Source organism: Pleurodeles waltl, chromosome 1_2 (assembly GCF_031143425.1).
Source record: "Pleurodeles waltl isolate 20211129_DDA chromosome 1_2, aPleWal1.hap1.20221129, whole genome shotgun sequence".
Taxonomy (NCBI): domain Eukaryota; kingdom Metazoa; phylum Chordata; class Amphibia; order Caudata; family Salamandridae; genus Pleurodeles; species Pleurodeles waltl.
Genome location: NC_090437.1, coordinates 1,194,332,566 through 1,194,348,045, shown reverse-complemented (window position 1 = coordinate 1,194,348,045; position 15,480 = coordinate 1,194,332,566). Strand labels below are relative to the sequence as shown.

Sequence of the window (15,480 nt, the reverse complement as noted above, 5' to 3'; positions counted from 1 at the left end):
TCAGTGCCAAGACCCACAGGTACTTTGGCACACTTGTGGATTTATTCAGGCATCTTGCCTGTACATCTTCATGGACCAAACACTGGGGGCCTAGTCACAAACTGCATTTTGTAGTACATAAAGTAGTAGTACAGCAATACTACTCACATATTATACTATATACATACTATAAGATGCTGTTCACAGACCTATGGCTGGAAATCTCTACTTCCACCCCTTCTGTGCTTTTTGTGTGTATATCTCTAGTAGGCTCCCTTAGATCTCCATACACATAGTTCTACATTTTAGTCAGTTTAGTAGTAAATGTGGCAGCTGCAAGGGGTAGCCGCTGGAAATTGGGGAATACTTAGTACTAAATGGGTGGAGTTTAGGTAAGTTTAAGGAGGGGTTTAGAGGAAACACATCCACAAAAATGAAGATCCTTGCTATTCACAAATTACACTTATAAAGTTTCCACAGCTATAACTCACCTTTGAAGTACGTCAAGCACAACACAGGGCCACTCAAGGCATGAAAACAGTGGAGGCAGTGAATTAAAATAACAGCTTATAGAAACTAATGCTAAATTAGTTAACTTATTTTGACATTTAAGTTGTGTGTGTATAAATGTGTTTAGGTTAGTGTTAAAAAGTTATATATAATTATTTTATAAATTATATTTTTAAATCAGTTAAACACAGTTTTTAACACAATTTAGGAAATATTAAATACAAATTAAATTTGTTAATGAGGGTGTTTTTCTATTGATTAAATATATATATATATCATAAATATATTTCAATGAATTATTTAATACACATTTAATTTGATGTGCTGTAAAATTTATTTTATTAGATTTAGGTTTAAAATAAATGTTTAAACATGAGTTACGTTATAGTATACATTAAAGTATTTTAATGTTTTAAAGAGTAATAAACTTCAATAATTTTTCCTATACTGTTATGTATCTTAGGAGTATACCCTAAGTCTACAGGTTTAGATCCCCTAACCTTATAACACAAAGACTTAGTTCATTGTGCTATGTTTAAGAAAGGCAGATCTGGTTCACTGTAGACCTGTACGCTGTTCTGTTTCACGAGTGAGGAGTGCTTTCTGATAAATAAAACAGTCCCTTTCTCAGGAACGTATGTCACATTCAAACATTTGTACTAATAATGACACAATATATGTTGAAAAACAGTTGTTTTATTCTGCTACTCAGTATGTCCACTGTGACATGTAGAGCATATTGCTAATATCAGAGTTACTATAAATGTACCGCCATGAAATTGCTGGTGGAAGGCGAAGTTGTAATCCCCAGTGCAGCGCTACCCTGGCGGATTAGGACCACCGGGATGACTAATCCTGGTGGTGCTGACGATCTGACCGCCTCTAGGATACCCCATGGTTGTAACATGGCAATTGGACCGCCACATTTGTGGCTGTCTGACTGCCTCTGCGAAACGCCATAGTCGTAATACGGAACTCAGACCGCCACATTGATGGCGGTCTTATTGCCACTGCGTTCGTAATGAGGCCCTTTGTGTTATGGGTGGTTGCATCTGTATATGGTTCAACATAAATTGATCAGGTGATTTGTGAAATATATTAGATATAACTGTGAATCAAAGTTTTATACATAGGCTTCATGTCTATAACACAATTGATACATTAATCTTCTTTGTTGAATATACTTGAACATTTGCTCTTTTTTATAGCTCCAGAAGTCATCAACAATGAAAGTTATGCATACAGCCCAGATTGGTGGGGATTAGGCTGCCTCATATATGAAATGATCCAGGGACAATCGCCGTTCAGGAAACGAAAAGAAAAGGTCAAGCGGGAGGAAGTAGATCGGAGGGTGAGAGAGGACCAAGAAGAGTATTCTGAGAAGTTTTCTGAAGAGGCAAAATCCATCTGCAGGATGGTGGGTGAAGATAGAGGTTTGGAAAAAACATTTCTAACACTTTTTGAAGATCCGAAATCTTAAATTTTGGTGTCTTTGTTTTGTTGGAAATTGCCAGTCAGCTGGATTATGGTCTTTTTTATAAAAGTTCTGCTAACTTTGAATTTATGTATGTGAACAAGTAGTGTGGTGTTGCCTGAAGAGGGAGAAAGGAGAAAACAACTGAATATTTGGAATTCTTATTTGCATATTGCTGACTTTCACTTGTAAAATGTGGTAATGTAACTGGTTTTGTGTTAAAAGAAACTTACCTTTCAGACTCCAAATTTTCAGGTGAAAATCACTATCCTTTGCAACAAAATTGTTTGTATTCTAGAGCTTGTTTTTTTGTTTTTAGTTAATACTCTTAATTAAACAGAAGCAGAAGGTCTGAATTAATATCAGTCAGCAGTAATATGTTTTTTAATATTTATTTGCATAAATAGTAAAGAGGTTCTCTGAAACTGAGTGGCTTGTGAGCTGTCTTTGTAGTTTCAGGGTAAAGCTGATCTAAGTTAAACATCCCCATGACTCTACAAATAAGACAAGTCTCAGTCAATCGTTCATTACAAACATATATGCAGAGCCACACCTTCTTGTCTTTGTGGTCCTCTCACACATTAAGGTAGCTTATTGATGTACATATTCCTCACCTAAGAAGTAGGACAACCACTGTTCTTAGGAGTAACTGAGGAACATCTCTCAAATTCCCTGGAGGTAGCGAACAAAACGAAGGGACACTAAATGTGTAAGGGTATTCCTCCTGAGCCCCAAAAGGTGATCTAAAAGTCTGGCATCCCTGGCTGCGAAACCTATGGTTGTGACCTAGCTAAGGACAAAGTTTGCAATAAACCTGCTCCTCAAATGTCGCGTTGTCCCTTTCCCACAATTCTTCATCTCACCATTGTTATGTCCCTAAAGTGGTGAAGTGTTTGGCCTAGGGTTCATTGCAACTCATTTATGTCATCTGCGTGTCACCACCTTATGAAGATGGAACAGGGTCAGTATGACCTCTCAAGCATACTTTCGCCCTTGGTCACTTCTAACCCTCCATCTTAGACAGTGACACGCAGATTGCCGAATGAGGCATCTCTTCCTAACAGTCACAACCATCCTTAGGAAGTAACTTCTTTTTTTGCCACTACCTGCTGCTGTTCCCTTATTCCAGGGAATCCCCTTGCACTCTCTACTGCTTACCCACATCTGTGTCTGTTTCCCATACAGTCTCACACAGGCAATATTTACCCCCTCAGAAGTAGAGGAGAGGTTACCATAAATCACCATTTCCTCTTGTATATTGCCCTTCGAGTTCGTCAAGCTTCCCAGTATCAGGATAATCATGATGTAAGACTGACAAAAGCTCTAAGCTGACATGTCTGTCATGGCTGCTGCCAGTCCATTGTACCGCTTAATTGCATGGCACACTTAGGCCCTTATTACGAGTCTAGCGGTCCTGGGACCGCCAGACTCGCGGTGGCGGTTGGACCGCCACAAAGCAGCGGTCCGGCTTGCACAATATGACTGTGGCTGCCGGTCGATAGCCTGGCAATGTCAGCAGTCTTAATCCACCAGGGCAGCGCTGAAAGAAGCACTGCCCTGGGGATTACGAGTCCCCTCTCTGCTGGCTTTTGCATGGTGTTTCCACTGCCTTGCAAAGGTTGGTGAAGACAGGGTGCTATGGACCCCCATGGACAGAGCTGTCGTGCTTTTCACTGCCTGAATTACAGGCAATGAAAAGTACGACGGGTGCTGAAGCACCGCAACAATGCTGTTCCGCCCGCTGGCCCAGCGGGAAACTTATAATAGGGCCAGTGGGCGGAAAACCGGAATGATGGTTTTCCGTCCTAGAGAGTTTGACGGCTGGCCTCCGCCGCCCGCCTAACTCAAAATGAGGGCCTCAGTGTTACTATTTTAAAGATATATGTGTTCAATGGCATGTGTGGCTGTAGATGCACATGGTCTGCATGCTCCTGCTATCTAGTCTTGGGTTCCGAGTATTGCAAGTTGTGTTTCTTCGAAAAAGTTGTTCGAGTCATGGGATCTAGTGACTCCTCCTTCTCGCTGTTACTGCGCATGGGGGTTGAGTACTTTGTTAGGTTGTTTTCTCACCGACTTCGGGTTCAGACATGTGATCTTTCGCTCCATCTTCGACTCGCTCCGGTCCAAGACTTTCTTCCCGTCTTTGCTATGTTCGATGGTATTTTACTTTCGATCGCAGTTTCTGTCTACACAGCGACGGTTCCACTTTGTCGGGTCTGTTTTTGGGCTACCTGAGGTGCCTAAAAGAATGTAAGACTGATGGAACGGACACCGTTTCGATTCTGTCCTCTGTGCCACTCAAAGTATACCTATACTGATCACCATCGGGTGTGCAACCTTTGCTTCTCCCCAGACCATCAAGAGACTACTTGCGAAGCGTGTCGATAGTTTAGATCCAAAAAGACTCTTTGAGATTGATGAGCTCGCAGGTTAGAAATGGCACGCAGCTCTCCAGAAGGCACCCAGATATTTTCATGGAAGAACATGTGCAGAAAGAGCAAAGCCAGGAAGAAGCCATCTCCATCCAAGATTGGGATTCAGACATCCACTCCAACATTGAGAGTCAAGGACCCACATGGGCTCAAACCGTGAGTACAGTAGCCCCACCTCCACCCACAAAACTCCCCCCCCCCAAAAAAAGTCCACTTTCAGATCACCAGACCACCACTATAATCGAGCCATGATCGGTCTCGGAAGGAAAGTTTGGCTGCCCTGCCTACCGGCTCAGCACAGAAAATTACAAAGACTACAGCTGCATCTTCCAGCAGTAAGAAATTAGCACCAACGGCATCTGTTCTGAGCTGAGTATCTTCGGATCTGAGTTCGGAATCGAAAAAGGTCCATCAACCGAAAATGTTGGTACCGAAAACAAAATAGCATACTACTTCATAGACTTTGGACACAGGCCACACCTCCTCCACGCCCTCATCTACTCAGGGCATATTAGAGTCTATGAACGCTAGACAGTACAAGATATACTTTCAGCAGGGCACAGGGTGAATTGAAGCTTCCCCTACTGTGACTGTTAAAAGGAAGCTTAGTTTTCAAGAGGCATTGGACACCTTGCTGCCTCCTAAGAAAATTTCTAAGGAGAAGACTGCTTCCACATAGCCCCCAACCCCCCCCCCCCCCCACTCCTACTTCACCTCCACCTATTACTTCTCATTCTCCCACCTCTTCAACTGCAGAAACAAAAGGATCCAGACCCGGTCATTAACACTGACCTAGATCTGTATCCCACTAATCCTTCCCCTGAGTGGACACTACCAGCTATCAAAACATTATTGCTAGTGCGACTGCGTACCATAATGTGCCATTACACAAGGAACCCATTGAACAAGATTTCTTGTTTTATACACTCACCACCAGAATGATGTGCTATGCAGATGACATCTTCTAGGAGCTGGTCCGCTCCAGAGGAATAACACCTAGGGTAGATAAAAAATCTAAGGCAGCACCTTCAGACCCACTCTTTATTAGGTCACAAGTGCCACCAGACTCCATGGTGGCAACCACCACCAGAGAGGGGGGTAATAGCCAGGCCACTCGAGACTCTCCTCCACCGAATAGGGAGAGTAGAAAGCTTGATGTGGCTGCGTAATTGACAGTTCGCAAGCCTTACTCTCCAGATATGACAGCTCACTGGGATGAGCTGGAAGCTCTCCTCCATTATCTCCCAGAGAAGCCTCTTAAGCGTGGCCAACAAATTGTGCCAGAGGGTCAGGCCTTTGCTAATAATTCTATTCAGTGTGCACTAGATGCTGCTGATACAGCGGTGAGAGGCATTAATACCGGTGTCTTGATAATAAGGCATGCATGGCTTAGGTGCTCTGGATTTAAGCCAGAAGTACAGCAAGCAGTATTAAATATGCCATTCAATAAACAACAGCTTTTTGGCCCACAAGTTGACTCTACATTAGAACAATTTAAAAAGGACACTGACACTGCAAAGTCCATGAGGGGGGCTTCAGTCCCAGACACAAATGGTATTTTTTTGTCACCCATTACACAAAGTGGGTTACAGGTCCTCTAAAGCCTCTGATTCTTCCACCTCCCAAAACAAACAGGCACAAGCTTGTACACCAGAGGTTTTTTTAGAGGCTCATATAGAGGTAACAATTGCAGAGCGAGGGCTAAAAACAACTCCCGTGGCTCAGTCAAAACATTGACTACTTAAAATACCCAAACCCCGTATAACACCAGTTGAGGGATGACTTCAGTACTACCACACAAAATGAACAGATATAACATTGGACCAATGGTTCCTATCCATTATCCAACATGGTTATTGCCTGGAGCTCACTTACACACCTCCAAACATCCCACCTTGCACTCACATGTTATCTCAAGAGCACATCATCCTTCTCAAAGAGGAAGTGCATTCTCTTCTCAAAGGGGCCATGGAACCAGTCCCAGTAGAATATCAAGGAACAGGAGTATACTCACTGTACTTCGTCATCCCAAAAAAGGACAGGTCACTCAGACCCCTGAACCAATACATTCACTCAGAATATTTCCACATGGTTACTCTTCAGGATGTCATTCCACTCCTTCAAAAAGGAGATTTCATGACAGCCCTAGATTTAAAAGATGCCTATTTCCACATCCCAACACACCCTGCACTTCGCAAATGCATTAAAATCCGCAATTCAGAGAAAGCATTATCAGTTCAAAGTCCTTCCCTTTGGAGTCACAACTACCCCCAGACTATTCACAAAATGACTCGCAATTGTTGCAGCGCATCTCAGAAGGCAGAAAATTCATGTCTTCCCATATCTAGACGGCTAGCTCATCAACAGTGCATTACAACAATTTCACAGTAAACCTTCTTCAAAAATTGGAGTTGACATTCAAGTAGACAAAATCTCACTTACAGCCCCTTCAAATTTGACCTTATCTAGGAGCCTTTCTCATTGCGCAGGTAGGGCTGGCATATCCCAACCCAGCTCGCATATAAAGTTTCGAACAGTTTCTCCCTTTTTTCCAAGAGAATCATACTCCCACAGTCAAAACTGTCATGTGTCTTCTAGGCATGATGGCATCTTGTATTGCCATGGTTCCTCAAGCCAGGCTCCACATGAGCCCACTACAGGAATGTCTTTCTAGTCAGTGGTCTCAGTCACAGGGTCACCTTCAAGATCTAGTGATGATAGACTGACAAACGTACCACTCTTTGCAGTGGTGGAACTCCACCAATCTAATAAAAGGGTGGCCTTTTCAAGACCCTCTACCTCAGATCATTCTGAACATGGATGCATCCCTCACAGGGTGGGGAGCACATCTTTAGGTCTTCACCGTCCAGGGTCTTTGGGATCTCAAACACCCTTCCATGCACATCAATTATCTAGAGCTTCAAGCAGTATTTCTAGCTTTGAAAGCTTTCCTTCCTCACCTCTCACACAAAGTTGTCCTAGACCGTATGGACAATATGACAGCAATGTATTATCTACAAAAACAGGGGAGACATGCTTGTTCCAGTTATCACAACTGGCACAAACAGTATGGATATGGGCACATCACCTTCACATTCACTTACTGGCAGAGTATCTCCCAGATACAGACAACAACTTTGCAGACCTGCTCAAGAGGATGGATCAACAAGTCCACGAATGGGAACTCCAACCACAAGTCCTCCAAAAATACTTCCAAAAGTGGGGAATTCTTCAAATAGACCTGTTCGCCACACCAGAAAATGTGAAATGCCCACACTTCACGTCCAGGTACCCACATCCTCTATCCAAAGACAATGCTCTATGGATGAACTGGTAAGGGATATTTGCGTATGCTTTTCCACCTCTCCCACTCATTCCATTCCTGGTACACAAAATCAAACGGAGATCATTTACCATAATACTGATAGCTCCCACCTAGGCTTGTCAGCATTGGCTCACAACTCTTCTGGACCTCTCACAAGTTCCCCAAGAGAGGCTCCCCCAACAGGACAGACCTTCTCACACAGAAATAAGGACAGATCAGACACCCAGACCCTAAGTCACAAAACCTTGCGATATGGCTCCTGAAGTCATAGAATTTGGGTATCTCAAATTGCCTTCAGAGTGTATGGAAATTTTAAAGAAAGCCTGCAAACCAACCAGAGCTTGGCATGCGGCGAAATGGAAACGTTTTGTTTTGTTACTGCAAATCCAAAGACATTGGCCCACTTACAGCATCCATTCAAAACATTACTTGCTATCTGCTATAATTAAAAAATGCAAATTTGGCGTGCACTTCATCTTGGTTACATCTTGCAGGCTATTGCTGCATATTTACAAAATAGACAACAAACTTCTTTGTTTAAAGGAGTCACTCGATCCTATGACTCGAAAAGCTTCCTCAAAGAAAAACAACTTGCAACACTCCAAACCCAACACTAGATGGCAGGAGCATGTAGAGCATGTGAATCTACAGCAAAACATGCCATGATCAGATGTCTACTGGTAAGTAACATTTTTCTTATGTTAATGTAATGCTTCTGCATCGAGCATCCATAGACACAATTGCAAGGTTCACTTCCATTTACTTTACTTTTGACTTTCAATATTGGTTATAGATATTCAATAAGCACAGGCTCATTCGATTTTCGATTTTACTATGATGTCCTGTGTTGGTCATACAGATTCAGTCAGTACATTGGCATATGGCATTGAAATAAGTTCACAATGCCTCTTGCAACAGTAAATATTCACAGAGGTGAAGCTACCTTATCTAAAGATATTTTATGGTATAGGATTTCTAAGACTGACATTCTGTCCTATTTTAAAATTCCTTGTACATTAGAAATTGATAGAAAAAAGCGAATGGAGCACACAGGAGGTTAGTATGAACCCTCTATTCCCAATAATCAAAAAAAAAAAAAAAAAAAAGGAGAATGGATTATTAAACATTTGGTCTTGTCAGGAAAACATAATATGAATTTCCACTAATGTGGTATCAGTACAAGATGTAACCATTACAAAGTTTAGAAAAACATCAAAGAATTTTAATGAGTGAAGGATGGAATAAAGAAAAATTAAAAAAGAGTTAATTCCATAATAGCCTAACACAGAACAAAGATTCGAAATTAATGACACAAAATATCTATACAATATATACAAACATTAAGCCAACATAAAGCACATTACATATTAAATCAACACAAGAATGGTAATCCCCCAATATAACTAATTCAATGTCCAAAGTATTGAGAGAAGAAATTGGGGGATAAACATTAACCGCTCCAACGGTTTAAGATACAAGAAAAATATCTTCATCCAAATTTGAAAAGGAAAATGTCCAGTACTTCCAGATTCAGCCGACACGTGTTTCGTCCTTAAAAAGGACTTTATCAAGGCTGATAAAGACAAATGATGGATAATTCATTTTGTACCTTGTTTGCTATAAATGACAACAATAATAACCTAAGCAAAAAATGCCACATACTATACCAGCATGCTATTAACAATTTAAGTGTCATAAAGTATAAAGAAAAATTCAGTGATAAAGTGCATACCGATACCACTCATAGATGTTATTCGCATCAAAATATTTTTTGGGAACAAGCAAGAATCATGCTTCTAACTACCATACCTTTAATTTCTTGAAATTAATCTCCATCGAAAGTGAAGAGGAGGATGAGAGAGGTATAGACCCAAGATATTTTTATGAAAGACACCAGTAAGCAGGATCACCTCATGTGTTTTATATTTTAGCTTAAGTACAAACATCCAAGAAGTTGTGGAAATGAGTTACAAGCGATGAAATGTTAAAAATGACTAGTAATTGATAATTAGAGAGATAAACTGAATTCGTTACCTTTCTTTTTATTATGAATGTTGTAAGAAAATCAAATGTGGAGCCAAACTATGTTCCAAAGGTCAGAAAGTTCTGTAAAAATAGGGGAAGGAACCGAGGCTGAGTCCTAAATCAATGTCAATAAGCTATGTATATAGTGTGTAAACGGTGAGTCATGCATTGACACTAACCTGTATTTCATAAGTTTCACAGTGTGAAGATGTTATAACAGGTCCTATGTTCGATTGGTATTTCAAATGTTATGTGCCTAGAATAAGTCAAAATAACAAAAGACGTTTGAATGTAATGATCCAAAGGGAAAAGCGGCACTATCGAGTAGATGTCTTAAATTATTTTAAAATTAGACCAAATGTAAGCGAACAAGTAGTAATACTAGATGGTTACTTGAATACGAATTGAAGAAGAACTATAATGGGAATTCCCCTTCGAAAAATAGTCTAAGTTTTATTACCTCTGCGGACAATGTGCTGTTCCGGCGGCAGTCCTTCGGTATCAGCTTTCAACAAGCTGAGCGTTTCCCGGACGTCCATTTGTAAATGGGAGCAGTGTAATAAAAGAAGGACTTCTCCTATTTGGATGAGCTCATCAATATAAGAGAGTTCATCACAAATGTGTCGGCCATCTTTAAGTTTAAGGCCGGTAGTTCCAACTCGTACTGCGTAGTCCGAGTTTTATTGGATTTAAAGCCGGCAATTTTGGCTAGCACTATGTAGTACAGGTTTTACTGAAATAGGGGGGTGTAATAACCTCTAGAAGAGTATGTTTGGGGAGGAAAATACATTCTCCCATATTAAATAAAGGAATTCATATGCTGTAGCACAGCACAAATGTCAATGCCTAATGTTATGAGAGCACATGTAAAGAGAGTGTTTGAAAATTCGTGTGCAAAGAAGTCATCTTGGTGCTAGTTAAAATACACTACATGGAGAACACCATCACCATGCATCTGAGTAAAGTTAAGGTGGCCCATTGTCTCTGAAAAATGCTAAGACACCATCTCAGATGGTCCGAAAAACAGTATTGTGTTCTAAGTAGAAGAAATGTTGTAGTGTTCCCGATTTAAAAAGGAAGGTTACTAGGAATGAAGTTGATTATTAGAAATTACAATTGAAGATTATGTTCAACTTGTAATTGTATAAAATTTACCAATCCAGTGTATCTGGATTCTAATTATCAATATAAGAATGTGATATAGTAGTACATAGAAAAGTCAAGGATATATCTAACAGGTTAGTATCCATTGATGAAATATAGTGAGTGAATCACATGACAATTATATTTTAAAACAATTAGTGCTTCTTTACATATCATAAGACACATATTTATGTTGGCAAATTTTCATACTGGTTACTCCCCCCAGCTAATTGCGGGCTTATAGTAACTTGTATACCTTGTTTAGAAATATATGTGGCCCTTATTACCTAGGAGATACACATAGTCATATAAGGTCCTGATGAAGCATCACTGGATCCGTTTGGACCACCAGGATGCGAAACATGTTGACCCATGAGAGGGTAGACTTTGGAAAATTCCCAGACCCCTCCTTTTGATACATTTTTTCACTATAAGAGTGATTGATCTTAATTTCTCTATTCACTCTTCTGACTATATATTTTTAACCTTGGCCCTGACCGTCCATCTGGTCTAATAAAATCCATTGTCTCGGTGGCGGTTTTGGGAGTCAATTTTAAATCACATTCTTTTCTGATCTCCGTTGACACTTCAATAACCTTTGGGGTCACGGCACCACCACATAAAAAGATCTCCGGCAAAGAGCCCCCCCACACGGGGTGGTGCCCGTCAGACATTGCAGCGCCGGTCTGACGAGGAGCAGTGCCTATGATGAAGCATGACACCCTATGGGTGTGTGAGGCCTCTTGCTCCTAGAATTTAGGACCCCGGTCACAACTTTCTGTTTTACATGGTTGGAACAGTGTATTACTAATTTTTGATGTTTCCATTTGGAGGATATACACTGGACCATAATTCCTCCTGATCCCTCCCGTATTTTGAACATTTAGGAAACTCCAAGTTGGTGTAACCATGTGCAATTTTAGAAAAAGCATTGAAAATGCATTTATTAAAATGACTTACAACACTCATGGGCATGTGTGTGCTTTACATGTGCATATTTGTTTGGGGGAGGCGGGGATACATCAAACGGGGCCTTAGGCCCCCGGCACCCTAGGGTTTGCATTACCTAAGTTGTGACTTCCTCAAGGAATTTGCAAATTAGGAAATGCAAAACCATTCACACACATGGGCCTTCAGGCCCACAGGGATGAATGGAGTCCCATTTCCTAATAGCGATTCCTTAAAAGCGATTGCGCATTTTAAGAAATTACTATTAGGGAATCGCTATTTTTTTACATTCCATTTTGCATTTCTCGAATAGCTTTTTCTTAAAATTCACTATTTAGGAAATGCTAAACGGTACTTTGATACATCTGGCCCTAAGTCACCTTTTCTTTTGCCCCAGTACAGAAGTAGGCATTACCTCGCATTTTCCATTTGGAGCTTCTTTGTTTTAGCAGCCTCTGCTACTAGTATTTCATCTGCTCACAGCTACAAATAATAATTCAGTACTTATTCTGAACATAGGTAAACCATACCATCATTTGGAACCTTAGTTGTCCATCAAATCCTTTGAAGCTGACGTGATTTACTTTAACAAGATTTTTCAGGCTTCAGATAGAAATGACGTCACTAACAGTCGGATCCTTATCCTCTAGCATGCGATTGGTTAGTCAGTGCTCTCTAAAAAGAGTGATGACCAATCGGCAGACACCAAAAAGCACCTTTACAGTGCCATGACATAAAGGAAGCGGACCAGTTTCGTGCTGTGCCACATTATTTATTTGCTTTATGACCTCAATTCAAAACGAGTCTCAAATTCTGGCTGCTAATCCTGATTGCAAGTACAAATCAATATCATCACCCATGTGGAAAGGCAAATAACCTTCCTGAAAAACGTGTGGGAATGTTGGTGTCAACTATGTCAGAGACCACAGCTTTTCCGTCATTGCTTGAAAGAGGACTTCCAGGGACGACTAACAAGGCTTTCAAGCTATTCCATCCCACCTTTTCTGATTCCAGGGCACGCTGTGAGATCTCAGCCCAGTGGTTCGTACGATAGATCAACATCGAGAGAAACCTGTAACTTTATTTACCGTGAGGGAGCCTATATGGGGGCGGGGGATTTATAATAATTACCAACTCACCCACTTGTAAACCTGCCATGTTGCAGTGTTATTAGAAGGAAATATTTTCTGAATTATTATTCTTTATTTGCGTGGTCTTTTAAAACTTGTAAAGAGGATTCTTTCTGAAGGGCTTAGCTTCTCCCCAATAATAAACCAGATTTGTTCATAATTCACCTTGAACTCTTGTTTTCTTCAGAACCATGAGATTAAGATGCTCATTTAATGGTGTCTAAGCAAGGCAAGCTGCACAGCTGGAGTTGTATAGTCCTTATTTGTTCATGTCATTTACATACATCATCAGTCCTGAGGTATTAATGTTTGAGAATAACATAAAAGCCCAGAAAAAATATTCCTGTTTCCATTTAGACAAAAAGTATTCTTAACTCTCTAAGTAACACCCAGGGTCTGATTTAGATCTTGGCAGAAGGAATTTTAGACATATCAAAATACGTATTTGAAGACCAATTATGTAATCCTCAGCATTACAAAAAGTAGACAATGTCACCAAGATGATACTCAAGCTTGGTACACCACTACTTGGTGAAAGTACAAAGGAATACCATGTTCTACTAATCAGGTAGTCCCACAGCTGCAGGCATTTACATTTTAGTCTATAGCATCAGTTCCATATTTGAGCCACTTGGTTATGCCAGCAACTTTCATAAAACGACTGTTCAAACCATTCCAACCTTTTAATAAGACAATACCATTCCCCTCAAGCTTTTGATCATACAACGATAGCCTTAGTGAACCTGGTCACAGCCTAATTGTAGATTTACTTTCAACACAACAACCTGAACGTTAGGAAATATCACTCTAGTTTAAACTAATAACCTACAGACTGTAATAGTTTACTGCATCCTCGCTGCGCCCATCCAGTAGGAGGGAGAGACAGCATCTCAAACGTGGCTATCCCAAGATTTGTGCCCTTTTAAATAGTTTGAGTAACATCACTTATGGATGAAGAGTCTCCGAAGGTATTGGATTGGCTTGAAGACGCAGCTTTAAGCAAGACCATGGCTTCCAATATTGCAGACTTCCAACACCGTACGGCCAGACCACGGGTCGTAGGGGCCCATTAAGATTTTACCCCCATTGGACATGGGAGCATGCGCGCAACTCTGGCACAGAGTGATGTTGGCATAAAAGGGGGAGTGGGCCACTCCTGCATTACCAGTATTGTGCTAGGACTATTGAATTTGTATTATATCTATTACTGTGGAGGTGGGTCATTGCAATGCTATGCAATGATTACAAATTGTAAGCACATTACAGCAATAATTGTGCAATTCCCGATCCCTAAGAGCACCATCATGCAAACGTTGATATTGTATGAAGAAAATCTAAACAAAAAAGAGTTACACAGAGGTGCAATGTCTCAACTAAATCATATAGCCTTCTCTACGACCAATGCAAATGCCACTGTTAGCAACAACAGTCTTTCTGCTTGGACTGCTTTGGAGGTTTAATTTCACAGCTACATCTTACATCTTAACCACTCAACCACTCTGTTTTTCTCTAGTCCTTTGGTGTCTGATTTATTTTGTTACTATTAGCACTCGCTGTGCTTGGGGTGTCTGTTTTTTAGTCTTGGACACCTGCACGTCCAGTTTAAAATAATACTGGCGTTTAATAAGCAGCTGTAAATAAAGCCGCTCTCTCCCACAGCTTGCACAGTTATTGTCACAAGTACTTTTTATGAAGTGTGACTCATTATTGTATCACAATTACATTTAAATCCCAGCAATCGGGTAGAATTTTAAATTGCACACAAAGATACTGTTGTATATTGCCTATTCCAGCTTTCTCTATGTATCAAACAACTTTGCATACCTATGTGCCAATTATCAATGAATAGTTTAAGCATTTCCTTGTATTACTGCCATTTTATCCACAAGATGGGCTGCATTAATACATGTAGCAACTATTCCTTTCTGGGAGTTTGTTCCCACAGTCCTGCCAAATTGTATTTTTCTTATTCAGTCCCTGGCCAGGCCGATCGGAAGAAGGACCAGTGAGCATCTGACTAGCGCTTATGGCAGGCCTCATATCTTCAGAACATTTGTGCCACCTAAAACCTTGTCCTCATCTAAACCTCTGCATCCTCTTCTAAATTTAGAAGACTTTGCATAGAATTGACTTGGTCAATCTCAAGAAATACATCACTAAACTGGTTCGTAATCTTAAAAAAAAAAAGTTATTTTAATATTGTGGAAAGAGTGTTAAAGAAATCTCTAGTATTTGTGTTGTGGATTGTTATAATGTTAAAAACATAATTCTGCAATTTCACATCAACAGTTACTTGCCAAAGACCCAAAGGAACGATTAGGCTGCAGAGGAGATGGTGCTGCTGGTGTCAAACAGCATCCCATATTTAAAAATATAAACTTCAAGAGACTGGAAGCAAATATGTTAGATCCTCCTTTTATTCCCGATGTAAGTATTTGAAGCATTCATATTATTGCAATTTTTCAGTTTATTGTGGAATATTTTTAGTGATCGCTGTGATGAATATGTTGGAAC

At 40.4% G+C, this 15,480-nt stretch overlaps 1 protein-coding gene across 2 annotated transcripts in view; it reads left to right on the top strand.

Moving 5' to 3' along the window:
* Window positions 1-15,480, top strand: part of GRK4 (G protein-coupled receptor kinase 4) — a 327,289-nt gene that overhangs the window by 278,532 nt on the left and 33,277 nt on the right. For both annotated transcript variants that reach the window (XM_069203507.1, XM_069203503.1), the window contains 2 exons: window positions 1,698-1,906; window positions 15,256-15,393. In XM_069203507.1, the coding sequence (XP_069059608.1) occupies window positions 1,698-1,906; window positions 15,256-15,393 (347 nt within the window). The remainder of the gene's footprint in view (window positions 1-1,697; window positions 1,907-15,255; window positions 15,394-15,480) is intronic.